The following is an 18,659-nucleotide window of genomic DNA, read 5'->3' as shown; positions in this document are numbered from 1 at the left end:
CACTTACCTTAACCCAAACCCTAACCCTAAGGTCCATCACTAATCCTCACGCACACTCACACTCACCTAACCCACACCCTAACCCTAACTCACCTAACCCGTCCTAATCCTCACGTCCACACAATCGAACACAAACCTAACCCGCGCCCTAACTCACCTAACCTGTACCCAATCACACACTTACCTGAACCTGAACCATAACTTTCACCACAGTGCTGAAAATAGCAAAGTGACAGAAATGGACAACCAAATTCATTCCCTAGGAAAAAAAAATTGGTTTTATGTAGCTTCGCTATTTTCAGCATTCGCTAAATAGGAGTCAATATTAGAACATTCGAAGTTTTGAAACTTCGATATTCTAATATAGACCCGAGATTCCTTGGCATAGCTATAGAATGCTTTGTGGTTGTCCTTAGAATCAGTGACAATTTTGTTTTCATAGCTAGCTTTGGAGGATCTTATAAAGGATCTCAACTTCTTACTGAGGCTGACCAGGGAGCTCCTCCACTCATGGGATTTTACTCTCTTTTGCAACAATTTCTTTGTACAGTTTATGACAGGGGACCACCAGATTGGCTTCCTTTTTTGGAGGATAGCTTCTTGGTTCTGTTTGGGATAGCACGATCCATGCACTCGTGTAAGTGCTTATAGAGTGCATATGTGTAGGATTCAACAGTCGTAACTGTATTGTCCATCTGCATGGGTGTCATGAAGTTCACCACTTCTGTCTTAAGAAGCATGAAGTTGGCTCTGGAGAAATTTTTTACCATGGTTTCCTTAATGGGGGGTGGGGGCGGGATGTGGATATCAAGGGTGATTAGCTTATGGTCGGATCGGACCAACGAGGAGTTGACTTCATGTTGGTAATGACAAGGTCTAGGATATTGTTGCCCCTGGTGGGGGTGTGGATAAGTTGATCCAGGGCATTGGAGTTTATGAATTCCAGAAAGCGTTGAGCTAAGGAGTTGGTAGACGAGTAGTTTTCCCAGTTAATGGTGGGGTAGTTGAAATTGCCCATTATTAGAGTATTTGGTTGAACCCTAATATTTTCCAGTACATCAAGAAAAGAGTAGTGGGAGTCCTGGGGCATGGTGGGGGATCTATAGCAAGCTACAATTTGTATTGCAGTTTTGCCCAGTTAGTTGTACTTGGATAATCTCGATGCATTATGCTGAGCAACTAGCATGGAGGTGTGGATATCCTTAATGAATATGAACACACCTCCACCTTTGGTGTGCCGGTCCAGGTTACAGGGCCGAAAAGTGTGGTATGAGTTATAGCCTGGTAGTGTAGGGGTGCTCTCTGGAGCCTTGAACCAGGTCTCAGTCACTGCACAGATATCGATGTTCTCCATTTTAAGGACTGCCTCGAGTGAGTGCATTTTGAGATTTAGACTTCTAGCATTAATAGCATTACCCTCAGTTTTTGTTTGCCTGTTCCTGTTATGGTAATGAATTTGTCATTTGAACCTTGTCTAAAAAAGGCACTCTAGTGGCAGCAAGAGCCTTAGCCGGTATCCGGAATTCCAGGGGTGGCAGGTGCAGGCCATCTCTGGCAAAGCATTGTGGTCTGTCGACCATGTCATCCCAAGCAGACAGATACTGGATCCCCTTAGAATGACACCAGAAGCTTAGCCAATTGTTGAAGTCATTTATTTTTTCCTTGTACTGTGGTATCATTCTGGGTGATGGCAGAATGCTACTCAGGGCTAGGGTCATACCTGCCTGGGCTACAAGATCGGAGACCTCTTCTATGTCTCTTTTCATGTAGTCCAGGGAGGTACATCTCGGGTCGTTCACACCAACATGGACAATGACAGAGTCATATTTGTACCTGTTGTGGAGTGACCTGAGTGTGTGGGTTATGTGGCGGATCCTGGCACCAAACAGGCAGCTGACAGTAACCTTCTCCTTGTTTAGCCTGGTGAGTGGGACATCAGTGTGCCTGACTATAGAGTCACCTATGACTAGTGTGTTGGATACATTGTTTTGCCTTATTGGCTGTGGTTGAGTGGCACACTAAGTCTGTTGGCTATGTGTCATTTGGGTTGTGTTGGGGGGTGGAAGTTGCTTGTGTTTATGCTTTGGAGGTCTCTGTTGCTTGGGCAGATTATTATTGAGAGCCTCCGTGAATGTTTTTGTGTTTCTTTGTGTGGATTTTGGTGGTGTAGATTTAGTGAGACTATGTGATAAGTGTGGTGCGGTGCAAGTGTTTACCTTCTCCTCTTTAATGTCAAGTTCAGTCTTGGATGGAGAGCTTTACCTCCAGTTTGGCTAGATAAGTGCATCTCTCACAGGTTGTAGTGTTGGGTGGTAGGAGGAGAGGGTTGTCTGTGTACATGAGGCAATTTCTACATTGCCCCAAGATGCCCACATTCATCAGATAGACAGTAGAGAACAGTGGGAGCTGACTCTTGGACATGCCTGAATAAAAAAATATTTTCCTCTAGATAAGTGAGGAAAGTGAGTACAAGAGTTGTTTTTCTCTAAGCAAGTGAGGAAAGTAAGTGCAAAAAATGTTTTCCTCTAGGTAATGAGGAAGGTTGAGTGCTATTGTAATTAGTAGCTTATTTAGTGCTTACAACAAGTTCTGAACATGTGCTGAGCACGAATAAGCAAATTCAAGTGCTAAAACTAAGAATCTGTATCTGCACTAGACTAGTTACAGGAAAGAAACAAGTGTGAATGCGGGCTTTCAAATCAGAAAGTTGAGAGAGATAGAAAATATTGCCCATACGGCCAGTAACTACAATATCTGGGCCAGAATCACTCCTTATGTGGTAGACAGGTTACCTAGTGCTTACCACTCCCACTGACAAGCTAGAAGACTTCCCTCCAACACAGAAAGGCTGGGGGGGGGGGTCAGAAGCTTAAATGCAGTCCTGGATACAGCATATCTGTATCTGGACTACATTAGTTACAGGAAAGGTAAGAAACAGGCTTACAGTTTTTTGTTTTTACAGAAAAGTAGCTAAAACAGCAGTAAAAACAATTCAAATGCAGTGCAAGCTAACACACTTAAGTATGTAGCAATATTAGACCTAACACAGTTTAAAAAAATGCAATTAAATTAAAAATGACTAAAAACAAGTGCAGAAGGAGTGTATTAGGTAGAACGTGGTAAAGAGATGGGACTGGGGGGAGTGTCCCATATCAAATCTACAGTGGGGCGGGCAACTGCAAAAGCCACCAAATGTAAACAATAAACCAGAAATAGGGAGGGTGGGTGGGGCAAAACATTTTCAGCAGAGATCTGAAAAACTATACAGTGAATCAAAAATAACAGTGCACAACTCTGAATAAAATTAGTCCAGCAACAATTTACAGTACTCAATTCTGAAGAACCAAAAAATATACTTAGCTCTGTATATTTCCAGATAGTTTGAAAATAGTTCTGTTAGACACAGGTTCCAGCAATGATATGCAGGCTGTTAACTAACAGGGTCTATTATTATGCAAGTAATCCTTCAGAGAATCAGATGACACAAGCTGTAAAAACCAGTTATACCAACTTAAGACACAGCAGAAAATCAGGGGAGTGGAACAAAACACTTTCAGCAGAGATCTGAAAAACTATACAGTGAATCAAAAATAACAGTGCACACCTCTAAATAAAATTAGTCCAGCAACAATTTACAGTACACAATTCTGAAGAACCCAAAAAAATATATACTTAGCTCTGTATATTTCCAGATAGTTTGAAAAGAGCTCTGTTAGACACAGATATTGTGTTACATGTGCATTTGGCAGGTTGATCCTTTATACATTTGTTTCATGCCATCTTTATCTGAACTTGTGTCACATTCTACAAGACTTTTATTTTTAATGAAAACCCTCAAAAAAAACTCACCCCCCCTAACCTATTAACTTAAAACAAACACCCAAAACTATGTACATCTTCAGATGAAATTAACCCTATTGATAGATAGGAACAATTGTCACAAATTGACAGCTGCACCCACAGCCATAAACTACCCTAACATTAAGGTTATCCATGCTAAAGTGCATGTTACAGCCTGTGCTACTACTTACATTAATTGCTGGCTGTTCTTGTTTTATCTTATTCCTCCGTCTCAGATTTGAAAACAGCTTATATGTGTAAAAACATTAAAACATTAACTTTTAGCCTGTACCAGCTATCTTTAAATAAAACTGAGTTATACATTGTTCTAGTAAATGTATTAAAGTATTTAATTATCAGAAAAACTGCTATATCTTATTCACTTCCAGTAATGTCAAACTTACATGTTAACTGAACTGCTTGTCCTTGTACCTTTTAATTTTACATTTCTCTTAGTAAACAGTATCTTCACCTTTTGATTTATTGCCCTCATCTTTAGTGAGCTTGCTTCCATGGTAATATAAGATCAGAATGTAATAACACTGAACATTTATTTGCTAAAGAAAAACTGTTGAGAACATCATGATCTGTCATTTAAAAAAATACTTACTTAAACAAAAAAAAATTATTAATTAATTAATTAATTAATTAATTGTTAATTAATGTCATTAGATTAAGCTACAGGCATAAATCCAGACATTCACCTATGCAAAAGAAAACATTTCAACTCTACATATATTGTATTGTATTATATTATAATATATTATATTATATTATACTGTAGTACATTCATTGCACTTATACCCCACCCCCAACAGCCCAAATGTGCTTTTGGACAGTCTTTTTTTACATTGTAATACCTGCATTTTTAAAACTAAAAAAGTAAAAAGTACTTGTTTGCCTTAGCATTTTCACACACAACAATCACTAATACTGCTTTACTGTATAACATGCAGTTTATATCATGAAATGCCTTATACAAATACTGTTAAGAACAAAATAATTTTACTTACATTTACTTTCTCTTTCTCACTGTCTTGTTTTCTTTTTTTTTTTACTTTTAGTTCCCTTCCAAACATCCATGACATGAAGTGAGCCACATGCCTTTCAGTTCCTCCAACAAGTTTCAATCGTTATCAGCCTCTTTCTTTTGTAAATACATATTTCATAAATGTGATTGATGTTTAATAGTTTCACATTTATTCAGTGGCTTACTCCAGTATAATATTAGTTCCTTTTTGACAGTTTCTGAGTGAAATTCAAAGTAAAATTGGTAAAGATATGTCTGTGCTATTTGTCTTAATTTTACCACATAAAATTGTTTCAGACGTTTGACCTGATTATACCTCATTTAAGCATTTTAACTGCTATTCCAGTATTTGTTCAGAAATGGAAAGAATGAAAATTGAAATGATGAGTAGGATTTTATAGGACCTAGATATATTGATCTCTTTTTATTTAGTTAGTTATTTTTATTAGATTCTGAAAATTATGGTAAATCCTCACTATATTCAGGTTCACCCCCAGAGGGCATATATTTTGTAGACACTATAAAATATATGGGAGAATTTTTAATTGTCTTGGTAGAGATTTTCCAAATAAAAGATTCAGGAAAATGATGAGGCTTCTAGATTCAAAATTAAGTGGAGTAGCGTGGGAGGATGCTGGTACACTGAGTATTCCCTACACTAAAGTAAAATAGACTTACTCATTTAATATTTTTTCAGAGTCATTGCTTAAACAAAGATAATACATACAGTATGCTTTCTTTGAAATAAAGCATGTTTTATCTTTGTTTAGGTAAAGTGAAGTAGGCCAACCAGGTAACACTGATTTCACAAGGCATATCTGAGAGGCTGAATTTTCTTTTACTGCACATGCCCACAGAACATTGCTTACTGCCAGAAGTCCATGGCAGGGAATGCTAGCATACACATTAGCTGTGTAAATAACATAAGACATGCTGAAAACAATTTCTGGTACCAGCCAAACACTAACCCATCCCCCCCACACACACACCTTGAAATGTCTCTCTAGAAATAAAGGACTGCTTTTAAAGGGAACCTCCACGTTGTTTAGTTGGAAAGCTTGAAAAACAAGCTTTGCCATCTAGTATCGGGTACTTGTGGGGTTGGAGCATGGAAGCTTTAAATGAGGAAAATGTACATTTCCCTAGATAATCCCTTTGGTACTTTCACCAAGCATGCACAAGCACCAAAATGAAACATTTCCCCCACCAATCCCTTCAGTAGTTATGTCCAGGTATGCAAAAGCATCAAAATGAAATATTTCTCACATGGATTCCTTCAGTAGTAAGTCCAAGTATGCACAAGCAGCAAAATGAAGCATACCCCCCAGCAATCCCTTCAGTAGTTTGACCAAGTATGCACAAATACCAAAAGGAAACATTTCCCCCAGCAATCCCTTCAGGAGGAAAGGGCAGATGTAGTTACTGAGTCTCCGAATGATTGAAAGCTTTTTCTTTTCCTCTTCCCTGGCTTAATTCTGATAGTAAGCACCAAAATGAAACATTTCCTCAAGCAATCCCTTCAATGGTTTCACCAAGTATGCACAAATACCAAAATGAAGCATTTCCCCCAGCAATACCTTCAGTAGTTTGACCAAGTGTGCTCAAGCACTTCACTGACACCAAATGAAAATATTTCCCCCAAAGACCTCTTCAGTAGTTTATTCATATCTGCACAAGCACTTCATTGACACCAAAATGAATAGTTCCTCCAAGGACCCCTTCAGTAGTTTGTCCATGTATGCAGAAGCATTAAAATACAATAAAAAAAAAATTCTTTAAGTAAAGTCAGTAATTTATATTACATTTGTTAACCAGGATAAATGTATGGCAGTACATATTTCTTTTTTATTTCCTTTCCCTTGAAACTCCATATTCTTGTAGTGAATTGCTGCTACTGGCGTAAGTTCAGGGCCATTTACACATTTAATATGCAAATTAGGTCCTTTTAGATTCATCTGTATGAATTATACTCTTACACAGTGTCTCCTGCTGCTTATGCCTTAAGCATGTCAGGCTTTTTAACAGGGAAGCATGTTTAACAAAACACCTCCCCTTTTTCATACTCATCCTGAAAAACGTGATTTGTATAACCACTTAGCGCCACTCTTTGTGGGTTACCACTTCAAAAATGTGAAGGGCTAGATTATGAATACTACCCTGTAATTCTGCCTGGCTTCATCTCTGAACTCTGGGTAAGCAGTCATGTACCTCTGAATTTTTTTGTAGTACACTTGTGTCAGTAGTGCTTTCTCAAGTTAAAAATGTAGTCATTGCGTAGTAGTGTGTTTTACCTTTTACCTACTTATATAATGTGAGTTTTAGATGGTGATCATCAAAGCATAGCTGCAGAATTGTAAATCAGCAACTGTCTTGCCTGTGTGAGACAATGCAACAGCAAATTATAACTGCCTTGCTGTGGTTGTGTTGTTTCTATAAATAAATGAAACAAATGTAAACTGTTTTGAGTTTTTTCTTAGGTTCAGCAGTGTAATATGGTTCATACACATCATACTCCCAAATGGTGTGACACTCTAATTTGCACACCATGAGTCACCTTGCATTTAAGCAGAGACAAAGCCATAATAAGTAAAAATAAATAATGACATTTTTGTTTTTAATAATTATTTCAACACGAATCAGAAGTTTTTGTTATTTAAAGCAATGATGGCTGTAACAGGCTGAGCTCAAACACAGTCACATGGCAAATACAATGTCTTTACACCATATAAATATCTGACATTGTTTAAGGTACATTGATCTATCACCCACACATATGCTTGGATGCACACATGCATACACACATGGACACACATTTATATTACAGCTTTCCCCTACTACAAAACTAATGTTACACCACTGTCAGAGTGAACATTTGCTCCCTTTTATCATAATTTTTGAAGATGTTTTGAAGGCTAACATTACGATTACTTTTGGGGATGCCTTGAAGGTTAACAGTCAAAGCCCTGATGTGCAACCACACCACCAAAAAAAAGGAATGATAAAATATGAAATGATCTGTGGACAGATTATATGCGCAAAGCAGAGACTGCTACAGTTTCCTGCTTTGTGTCTAATAATACTATAGTCCTTTAGCAGCCTTGCAGTTTCGCAAAGACTCAATAATGTTATCTACATATGTGAAATGTTTACTCCTCTTGTACTTTGTTAAGCTTTGAATTTTTTAGCCCATATGGTATTCTGTTAAGTTATCTTTTAGAGCAGGTACAGGATGTGGCATATTTTAGTTGGCTACTTCCGTATGTAAATTGGAAGAGTTTATTGTTGTATGGATATTGATTGAAGTTCTTAGTCTAAAGTGTGCTTATGAAGTGCTAGCTGCCTCTTAAGGCCTACTTAGTTGAGGTAGTTAGAAGTATTATATGGTTTAGAGAAGAGTCAAATACAGAAGATGCTAGAGCTAAGCAGTTATGTACAGTAATTGTTCAAGATAAATTGTTTTTCCCAGCCAATGGATGATGATATTTTTGACCTTGAGAAGAAAGTGCAACATTTTTTTCTTTGAAGGAAAATTGTTGACTTTCCTGACCCACAGTTTCAGATGAATTTTTGCCTCATATAAAAAAAAATAAAACTTTCTCTCAACAATGAAAAGGACAGGTGTATTATAAAGGAAAGCAAACCAGTTTTACTACAGGATCAGGAGGAAAGGGCAGATATAGTTACTAAGCCTCCAAATGACTGAAAGCCTTTTCTGTTTCCCTTCCCATGGTACATACTAGGTGGAAGATTTCAACCCAGTCTATCCTTATGGCAGAAAATAACTGCATACAAGTAAGTGCTGCAGGTATAAATTCAAGGTAATTTAATATGAGTTCATAATGCATTTCAATGCTGCTTTTTACACGGATAGCATTATATATATCTAGAATTAATGTTGAAGCTCTTGATAAAAAAGACATTATAAGTGGTACACTCAGGAAAGTAGGTCAATCTTTTTGTGTCAGACAGTTCACGGTTCCCAAAAAATAAGACGACACAGATTATAGTTCTAGATTTATTAAAGCCAATTAAATTCATAAATCAACCCATAACTTATACTGATATTGAGAACTGTCTGGTAGACATCATAGAAGATTAAGGCTCTTGGTTGTTAACAGGCTTCATCTTGTATTTCCACGGTTTGGTAACCAGAGTCTTCATTTGTCACCTCTGTGACTCTGAGCCAGACTTACCAGACTGTGCTGCTGTTTCATCACTTTAAAGAGACTTGTGGCTAGTGGCTTAATTCTGTTAGCAAATGAATAAAATACAAATAATGGAATGCTTCTGCACATCACAGCTTTATGTGGAGCTACACAGGCTGTTACTCATATGGAAACTGGCATCTGGAGTCCAAAGGAGAAATCTATGGTCTCAGTGGCTTAATCAAGCACATAAATGGCTATTTGACAAGGGATATGTCTTATGTGATTAGTTTCCAGTTTAGAATTTTGTTTTAGACCTTCCAGAGATGCCCATTAGCTTTAGGGCAGAAGGATAATAATTATACTATAATAATTTGCTGATTTGCACATACTGTTTTAATTACACATTGCCTTTTACAATGCTTACATTTTTGTCTCTCTGGAATGTATATTGTATTCTGCTGTGAACCTAAAAAATTATAAACCATTTTGCAGAAAGAAAACTTGCCTAGCTGCAGTGTCTGCACATTTGAAGGTGCATGAGTTATACAGTATCCTTTTATTTGGATGATTGCCTTATTTTAAGTCAGACTCAAGAAACTTGTGCAACAACATTTTCATTTTTCTTGGGCTTAACTTTAAACTATAAAAAATCCAGTTTAATTTTGATAGAAACCATTCTTAGTGTAATTATAGATTCTTTCCAGATGAAATGTTTCCTTACTTAGACCACAAAAAATGGAGAATAGGTGCAAGTACAGCCAATAACCAGTCATCCACACCTCGATGGACCTCCAAATAAGCAGCAGACTGTCACGGGCATAAATCAGGTTTATTGAAGTTGAGGATGAAAACGTATTTTAAAAGTCTAGCGTTAATTTGAGTGCCTTTATTGCTGCAATAAACCTGATTTACGCCCGTGACAGTCTGCTGCTTATTTGGAGGTCTTTACTTAGACTAGATTTAGTAGAGCAAAACACCCAACTTCTAACTACCTCAACTAAGTAGGCCTTAAGAGGCAGCTAGCACTTCATAAGCACACTTCAGACTAAGAACTTCAATCAATATCCATACAGCAATAATCTCTTCCAATTTACATACGGAAGAAGTAGCTGACTAAAATATGCCACATTCAAAGGGGATCCAATGTCTGTCAGCCTGGGATGACATGCTCGACAAGCCACGTTGCTTCGCTAGGGACGGCTTGCACCTGTCACCACTGGGCTTTCGGATATTGGCAAAGGCTCTTGCCACCCCCATAGTGCCTTTTTTAGGCAAGGCTCAAAAGTCAAACCCACCCCCATAGACAGCACAAGGAACAAGAAACTAAGGGTAATGCTGCTTAACGCCAGAAGTCTTAACCTTAAGATGCACGCACTCGAAGCTCTCCTCAGTATGGAGAACATCGATATCTGTGCAGTGACAGAAACCTGGTTCAAGGCTCCAGAGACCACTCCAGCACTACCAGGCTATACCTCATATCATGCTTGGCAAATGTGGGAGGACTATGGCTCACCAAGTTCGCAGACGACTGCAAACTGGGCACCATAATCAACTCTCCAGTTGACAAACATCCTTCAAAAAGGTCTCACAGAGACAGATAACTGGTGCCAGCGCCATAGTTTAAAGCTAAATGCCAAAAAATGTATAGTCATACCCTTTGGCAAAAACAATGTGCCCACAAATTACCACATAGGCGGAAACCCATTAAGTACAGAGAAAGTTATTAGGGACCTGGGGACCCAAGTTGATAGCAATCTCTCCTTTGAAAACCACATTGCCAAAGTGGTTAGAAAGACCTTCTACATAGCCCACCTCATCACGAAGGGTTTCACATCTAGATCAAGAGAGGTAATCGTGCCCCTTTATTCATCCCTCATCAGGCCCATCATAGAATACAGTGCCCCTTTTGGGATGTACCTTACCCGACACCTGCAGCAATTAGAAAGACCCCAAAAGTATCTCACCAAGAGGATCAAGGGTCTCAAACAGATGCCATATGCTGCTCGGTTAAAAAAACTCCAGCTCTACTCAGTTGCATACCACTTACTTCGAGGCAATCTATGCCTGACATACAAAGTTATGTCAAATCCAGAATTAATGGACATGCTCCACCTCAGTAAATCTAAATCCCTTAGAGCCACACGCTCGAGGGACTTGAACCTCAGCACAGAAATAAATAGAACTTGCTGGAGGGACAGGTTCATAACCCAGAGGCTCCCTTCGCTCTGGAATAGAATTCCAGTTCATGTGAGGCAGAGCACCTCACTGAATCTCTTCAAGAAGAATCTCGATAGGTGGATGGGGGATCATAGGTTTGTCTCAGGGATTACTCCCGTGTCACTATTAGACAGAGGCATAGTAAACTAAACCTTAAAAAGGGCACAGTATACTCAAATCAAGGAGTGGCGTAAGCCATACAGAATCGAGCTAGGCTTATAATTGCCCCAGGGCAGATAGCCTAGTATGAACCTATGAACCTATGAACCATGTAGGGAATCAGTCCATTTGCCATCAGTAACAGTAAGATGAAATTATCTTGCTTCATTCTGATGGTTCTTTTGCACAATACTACATATAAGGAAATATTTCTGAGTGCTGAGGAATATAGCAAACTTCAGACGTCATAGAGGTTTTAAACCCATTATTAAATTCAGTGCAGTAGGAGTTTGGTGGTGGAATCCTCACATATTGGCAGTGGGAGTAACACTAGTGCCTCGCTCCCCTCACCATTAATAAAATATTCTTCAGACTGTGCATTAGGAGCCAAAGTAAGGCTTTCCTCACATCAGCTTAAAAGAGAAGAGCTGTTGTAAAAACCCTGGAAATCTTCTTCAGGAAAAAAATTCACCCAAGTCCCCTGTTTATCAACATAGTGCTACAGTGATATGGTTTATTAGCAACCACAGAGGCACAAAGTCTTATAAGCTTTGTTAATTTGGTAGCGGGCATTGTAGCAAAATCTGTTACTGAGTACAGCATGTCTCAGGAGAACAAAATTTATTGACAGAGTCCTTCATCAGGCAATTGTCCCTAGCCTGCTACTCTACTTGTGCCTCCCAATACCCTAGATGCTCAGCAATATCTGTACCATGCTGACCGTCTCATGACTTATTACGCACACACACATACACACACACGTTTACAGAGGTTTCTAGTCTCAAAGAACTTTTGAGTGGTGCATGCCAGAACTTAGTGTATGTGAGGTCCTTGCTCACATGAATGGCAGTACAGTACCAATGCTGGTATGAGAACAGGTGTGGAAAAATTACTAAATCAGTGTAACTTCACTGGTGAGCATAATCCAGATATTTGTTTGTTTATCTCTGTCTATCTAGCTATTTATCTATTTATCTTTGTTTACCAGGATGGTCCAACTAGGATAAAACCCTTTTTCAGTAGAGGCCTGGGGAGAAAAGCTATATATTTAACACCTGTTTTGATATATATATAAAATACAGTTACATGGTATTAGAAGGAATATGAAATATAAGTGTACATACATCTGAGAGAAAAAAATGACCATAGCTTCCATAAATGTAATTTAGAAACAGAGCATGTACATAGCTTGTATATGTATATAATGTGTTGAACATTCATTAGAAATAAGCACAGGCTTATATATACTAAAGACAGATATAGCAATGGAAAAGATACTGCAATATGGGTTTAGCGCTGCTGTGTATAGACGCAAATGCTTAGAAACACAATTTTCCCTTGATATCTGCTAGAGAACCGTCTTTAGCTCCACTGCCTCTCTGTGAGCAACGCACTTGCACATTGCAACTCAGCTAGCAACTCAGCTGCACATTCTGAAGCATTGATGCAGTTTTCCACCCTTAGCCCACCACAGAATAGTTACCTTAGTCAGTCTCACAAGCAAACCCTGGTCCATCGAGCCTATCCCATTAGTTACTATAATATGCACCCGCCATAATGGACAGACAGTTTCCCACCATTTCTCCAGCCAACCTTATTGACATGGGCATCCTGAGGCAATGTAGCAATTGCCCCATGTATACTGACATTCACTTGCTCCTAAAGCAAACAAATACATTATGTAAGAGATGTCACTATAACATGAAATTATAATCAGTCTTCTCACATAACAATGAACAAGACATAAAACAGGTTGCCAGCACACACAGCTCTCCTGTCACACAAGATAAGGTCAAGAGACAAAAACCCACATATGCAGAGGTACTCATTAAAAGCCTACCAAAAGACCAGAGACCTCCCAAGCGCAAACAACATACACATACTGGTACACAAATAGAATCTACCACTACACATAACACGCATATCAGTGTCTCAACAATTAAGCCCCTAAGGCAAAACACCTCAAAACCTAATGTTGTGGTCATAGGTGACTCAATAGTGAGACATACAGATGTCCACCTCAACAGGCTGAACAAGGAGAAGGTCACATTCAACTGCCTGTCACAAGCTAGGATCCATCAAATCACGCATGTATTCAAGTTGCTCAGCAACAATTATGACTCTGTCATAGTACATGTTGGTGTGAATGACTTGAGATGTACCTCTCTGGACTATATGACGAGACATGACTGAACTCTCAGATTATGTATCCCTGGCAGGTATGTCTCTAGCCCTAAGCAGCATTCTACCTTCACCTAGTATGATGCCACAATACAGACAAAAAATGATTGTTTTCAATAATTGGCTTAGCTTCTGGTATCACTCCAGATGAATCCAGTATCTGTCTGCCTGGAAAGACATAGTCAATAGTCCACACTGCTTTGCCAGAGATGGCCTTCACCTGTCTCTTCAAGGCTTTTAGATACTGCCAAAGATACTTGCCTCCCCATAGTGCCTTTTGTTAGGCAGTGTCCAAACAGCAAAACTTCCAATGTAAAGCAATCCATTAAAGACAAACTCAAGGTCATGCTGCTTAATGCTAGGAGCTTAAACAGTAAACTGCACCCCTCAGAAGCACTCCTCACCTTGGAAGATGCTGACGTTCGTACAGTCACTGAGATTTGGTTTATGGCCACTGAGAGCACCCCAATCATACAAGGCTACAATGCATTTTACATGTTTAGACCCCAAAATGAGCATAAAAGAACCAAAGATGGAGTTGTATCCATCTTTATTAAATTCAAATACACCTCGAGACTTGGTGAAACAGTACGAACATTTTGAGCTACTCCAGGTCCAATTAACGATAGGTAAAATACCCTTCCACATCATTGCTAGCTATAGATCCCCCACCATGAAGCAGGAGAAGCACACCACCTACCTGGACTTGCTAGAGTCACTCAGTATACAACCATACACCTTGGTCAAAGGAGATTTCAACTATCCTTCCATCAACTGGGCATCTTACATGAGCACAAACACAATTGTTATGAGGTTCCTGGACATTGTTAATTCAGATACCTTGGAACAGTTGGGGTAAGTGTAAAGAGCTTATCACTGGGATGCAGAATGTTTATGCTTGGTGATAGTGGTAGTGTGCAGTAGGTTAGATTTATTTTGTAGCAATGTGTATTGAAGTGTGAGAGGGATAATAGAAGGGGAGTTGATACAAGGGAGAAGGATTTTGTTTGGAGAAAATTTAATTAGGTAGTCATACACTGATTGGTTGAGGGCTGTCAGTTGAAGTGGATTGGTTGGAGAGTAAGGACAGGAGGAGCTAGATACGTATAAATATAGATCAACTGGGAGTGGGTGGGAATTAGGGGTAGGGCAGGGGGATGGAGCCAGGGTCCCCCACTCAGACTATTGAGATTTTAAGATGTTATAAAAACAATCAATGGAGCAGCTTTACAGCAATATAAGAAGAGAGGCAAATACTGTGTTTCCTCTGGGACATATTTTCAGTATGCAGAAAGCAGAGTTTAACACTTTCAGGATTTTTACAGGGGAAATTGCTTCTACTTGTAAAAGCATAAACATCTTATTTAAAGCACAACCTGTGATTATAGCAATATGCTATTAAGGGAAAGCAGTGATACCTTACTATATACTATGTTAAATATACAGGAAGGATTATACAGCTTCTTTGTACTTCAGCTCACATTACACTTAATGAGGGTGAAATCTTTATTAAATTAAGTAATTACAGAGTGTAGTATGGCTTTCAGGACTGATTCCTTGACAGAGATATTTATTTTAATGAAGACAGGATTATGGGGCAATACACATTTTTGGACAAGATTCCTTAAGTAATGTGCACACTACAAAGTAAATTAAGTAGCTCCACATAGTAGAAAGATGTTATTGTTTGCTTAAAGGAGTTGTTTCAATATTAATACATTAGTCACTTCTTTCTTATGAGATATTTTCTCATTTGAAGAACGAGTTGTCTTTCAATATGATCTTGTTTTGAATGACAGGATGGTAAAGCACTTTATATAGTCAGGAATGGGTCATTTTCTCTTACAAAAAAAAACAGGAGGAGAGATAAGACGTTATGTTAAAATGTTACGATTTTCTGCTAGATTGACCTTTCTTTGAAAATCTTCTGTTACAATAAGTATGTCATATAACTTCCACGGGGAAAATACCATCGTAAGACCTTGCTTCTAGTTTCCTAAGCTGATATTGTATTTTTACTTTAATATATTTTTCACAAATGTTGTTATATATATTGAGAGATGACTGTATATGTATTGGATAGTAAAAGTTCTGAATTACTGTTTACAGAGGATTATCTAAGACCATTATGGCTGTCCTAAGTTGCTTATTATCTCTGTATAAAAGTAATTTTTCATCCATATTTTAGGATGTTTATTTGATCAGTATATTAGCTTTTATTATGTTAAAGTAGCAAATCAAGATTCTAGGGCATCAGAGTACATCATGTAAATGGCTTTTAAACATGTTACAGTTTTACAGATCTCTTCAACAATGATTTAGAGAAGAAATTGTAAATCATTTTTGTGAAATATTATTTCTTATATATTCAGTCTAGACAAATTCCTTGTTTGGCACAGCTTCCATGAGGAACCAAGGAACCAGACTCCCAGACATTTTACTCATATTATTTTAATTTTATTCTACTTATTTTTAATCAGATATGTGAATTGCATTTCTCAGTCCTTTCCAGCAGTGATGGATTACAACAGCAAGGGGCTAAGCTAAATAAAAAAGACACATCAAAAATTTAGTGCAGCCAAGTCAAGCTGCATTTTTTAGAAGAGTTCAAAGAAGCTGAATTACCTATAGAGAACTCATGCTAACATAGGGCTACTGCGCAAAACTCCAGACTGGCAGTGCCAAGAGATCAGTATTGAATCCCATACCCTGGCACTGTAAGGGAGAGATCTTTTACAAAGATGAAGCTATTAAAATCATCCCTGTTAAGTCTGATTGAATCCAGCAACATGAAATACTCTTGATATGGAAATGAAATGTTGCTTCCATGAAACTGTCTTCCTTTCATGTAAGGTTTTCACTTAGTAAATTTCTCATGTTGCTCCTTCTGAGCTTAGTTTAGTTTAGCTTATAAGTATTGATTGTTGCACAAATAAAACAGTTGTTAGGTACACACAACAGAATGGGTGGACATACTGGTATGCTTTGAGATTGTGTTCTGAACTAACCCAGGAGTTTGTATTGCAGTTGTTTCAGTTCCTTGATATCAGTATTATAAGTAAAATGATTGGCCCTCTTCTCCCAGAAGTGTTTTCCATTTGCTCTGGCCATCCCTGCAGCTATGTGATAGTTCTGCATTTGTTCAATATGGCACCAACCATGCAACACAGAAAGAGGGTTACCACAGCTATTCATTCATTTTCCAATTAACCACTTAATCGAGTTTTGGGTCAAATGGGTGCCAAAAATCTATCCTGGCACTCTGTGGATATAAGACAGAGAAACTAGTCCTGGACAGGATGCCCGACAGGCTAAGTAATATTATTCTGATATATTAGTAGAAGTATCCTTGCTAATGTTCACTGGTCAGTAGCTTTGTAGTTTTTCCATCTGAGACTGATTCACCAAGTAAAATTCCAGCAGTACTTTGAAACAGATATATTTCTGATTTCCTGTCAATATTGACAATTATGCGTGGTCCTAATAGGAAGTAACACATTCCAAAATGCCACATACTTTTATTTTAACAGCTACCCAAGACAAAGGATGAAAGTTCGGTCAAGCGCTCACTTTTGCTACGGCCAGATATCTCTGCTGCGGTTCCCCAGTCTCAAGTTGGATTAGATGCAGAGCATGAATACATCCTGGAGGAAACAGATTTTTCACACAAGATAAACTTGACTCCGGGCATCCAAGATTCTGCAGTCAGGTAAAGTGTATCTGTCACTGTTTCTGTATTCTGCAGTCCTTCACACATTAGCAGTGCATTTGTGAAATACAAAGAGAAATGACAACTATACGAGTTATTCTAAATTTGTGATTCTCAGCACATTAGTCTTTTGAGTGGTATTAGTAGCACAAAAGTCAGAATAATTTTCCAGTTTCAAAACTTGTCCAACATTCATCAGATTTCTTTTCAAAATGATTTTACAAATTATATAGCATTTTAGTAAATTGGTCTTCTATATTAAAGGAGTCAAGCTTTCAAACTTTTATCTGCAGGCAACAGATTATGTTCAGTTGAAGAGATGACACATTTTAAGGCATGCAGTCTATGCAAACAGAGACCATTACATGTGTTTTTATGTTGATGAGCCTTCTGAAATGTTTAACCGGTGCGTCAAATGATACGCTAATTTCATATGATACCCTGTCACAAGTGTGAGACTTGAAATTGTGCGCCCTGAATGTATGTAAAATAAACTACAGTTAAAAGAAAAAAAAATAACAGCATAAATGTAAACTTGTTACTGTTTTGTGGGGGCTGGGGCTTTGATTTCCTGCACCCCTGGGACATGAAAGGTTGCTTCCCCCACATTACTGTTGTTTGCTAATTCTGATATGGTTGTACCTCAGAGTAGGGACAAGTATGAACAGTACTCCAAGGTACTGTAGCCTTGGACTTAGCATATGTCCTCACATTTGCTATTGTAGATCTGCTATTTTGAGGTTAGAAATTACAGTCCTCAAACTTTCAGCAGTTATCTCATTTAAATATGGGTAATCAGTTAGAAAAACTTGCATTTCTATTTTCCATAAATGTCTGACATTTTTTCTATGTGACTCCTCATAATTTACATTTGTACCCTTACAGTATATTTAGCAAACATTTTACCCTCAACACAACTCACATTGGTACATGACTGATAAATTATAACATATAATAAGTGTGTAGTTTTCTTATTAATGACGTATTTTTATTTATGTATTTAATTTTTGTTGGTCATATGTGTGAATAAACTGGTCTGAGGGCCCACAGTAACAACATTTAAGATTAAAGTGTGTGTGGTCTGTGTATGTATGCGTATATGTGTGTGTTCACATATGTAGTATGCAGTAAATCTGGCAGAGAAGAAAACCAAATGAGTACATTGTGTGTAATATATTATATTTTAACTATGTTAAGCTCCACAACTTCACAGTTCCTAGCAGAGCAATAATACTGACTTGAACTGCCACTGTTGAGTCCAGTTTGGACAGTCTTTTTAATGTATTTACAAAGAGATACTAGATAATATACAAGTTTAGTCATAATTGTAGAAAAAAGAATCTGCACATTTCTAATATATAGTTGTTATCAGTAT

At 38.0% G+C, this 18,659-nt stretch overlaps 1 protein-coding gene across 3 annotated transcripts in view; it reads left to right on the top strand.

Annotated features, from left to right (window-relative positions):
• FAM13A (family with sequence similarity 13 member A) overlaps positions 1-18,659 on the top strand; it is a 2,572,531-nt gene that overhangs the window by 1,093,892 nt on the left and 1,459,980 nt on the right. For all 3 annotated transcript variants that reach the window (XM_044061451.1, XM_044061452.1, XM_044061450.1), the window contains one exon: positions 17,106-17,284. In XM_044061451.1, the coding sequence (XP_043917386.1) occupies positions 17,106-17,284 (179 nt within the window). The remainder of the gene's footprint in view (positions 1-17,105; positions 17,285-18,659) is intronic.

This window comes from Protopterus annectens, chromosome 2.part0, assembly GCF_019279795.1.
Source record: "Protopterus annectens isolate FY-2018-M chromosome 2.part0, PAN1.0, whole genome shotgun sequence".
Classification (NCBI taxonomy): domain Eukaryota; kingdom Metazoa; phylum Chordata; order Ceratodontiformes; family Protopteridae; genus Protopterus; species Protopterus annectens.
The sequence above is the reverse complement of the archived record's forward strand: the minus strand, read 5'-3'. Positions and strand labels throughout refer to the sequence as shown.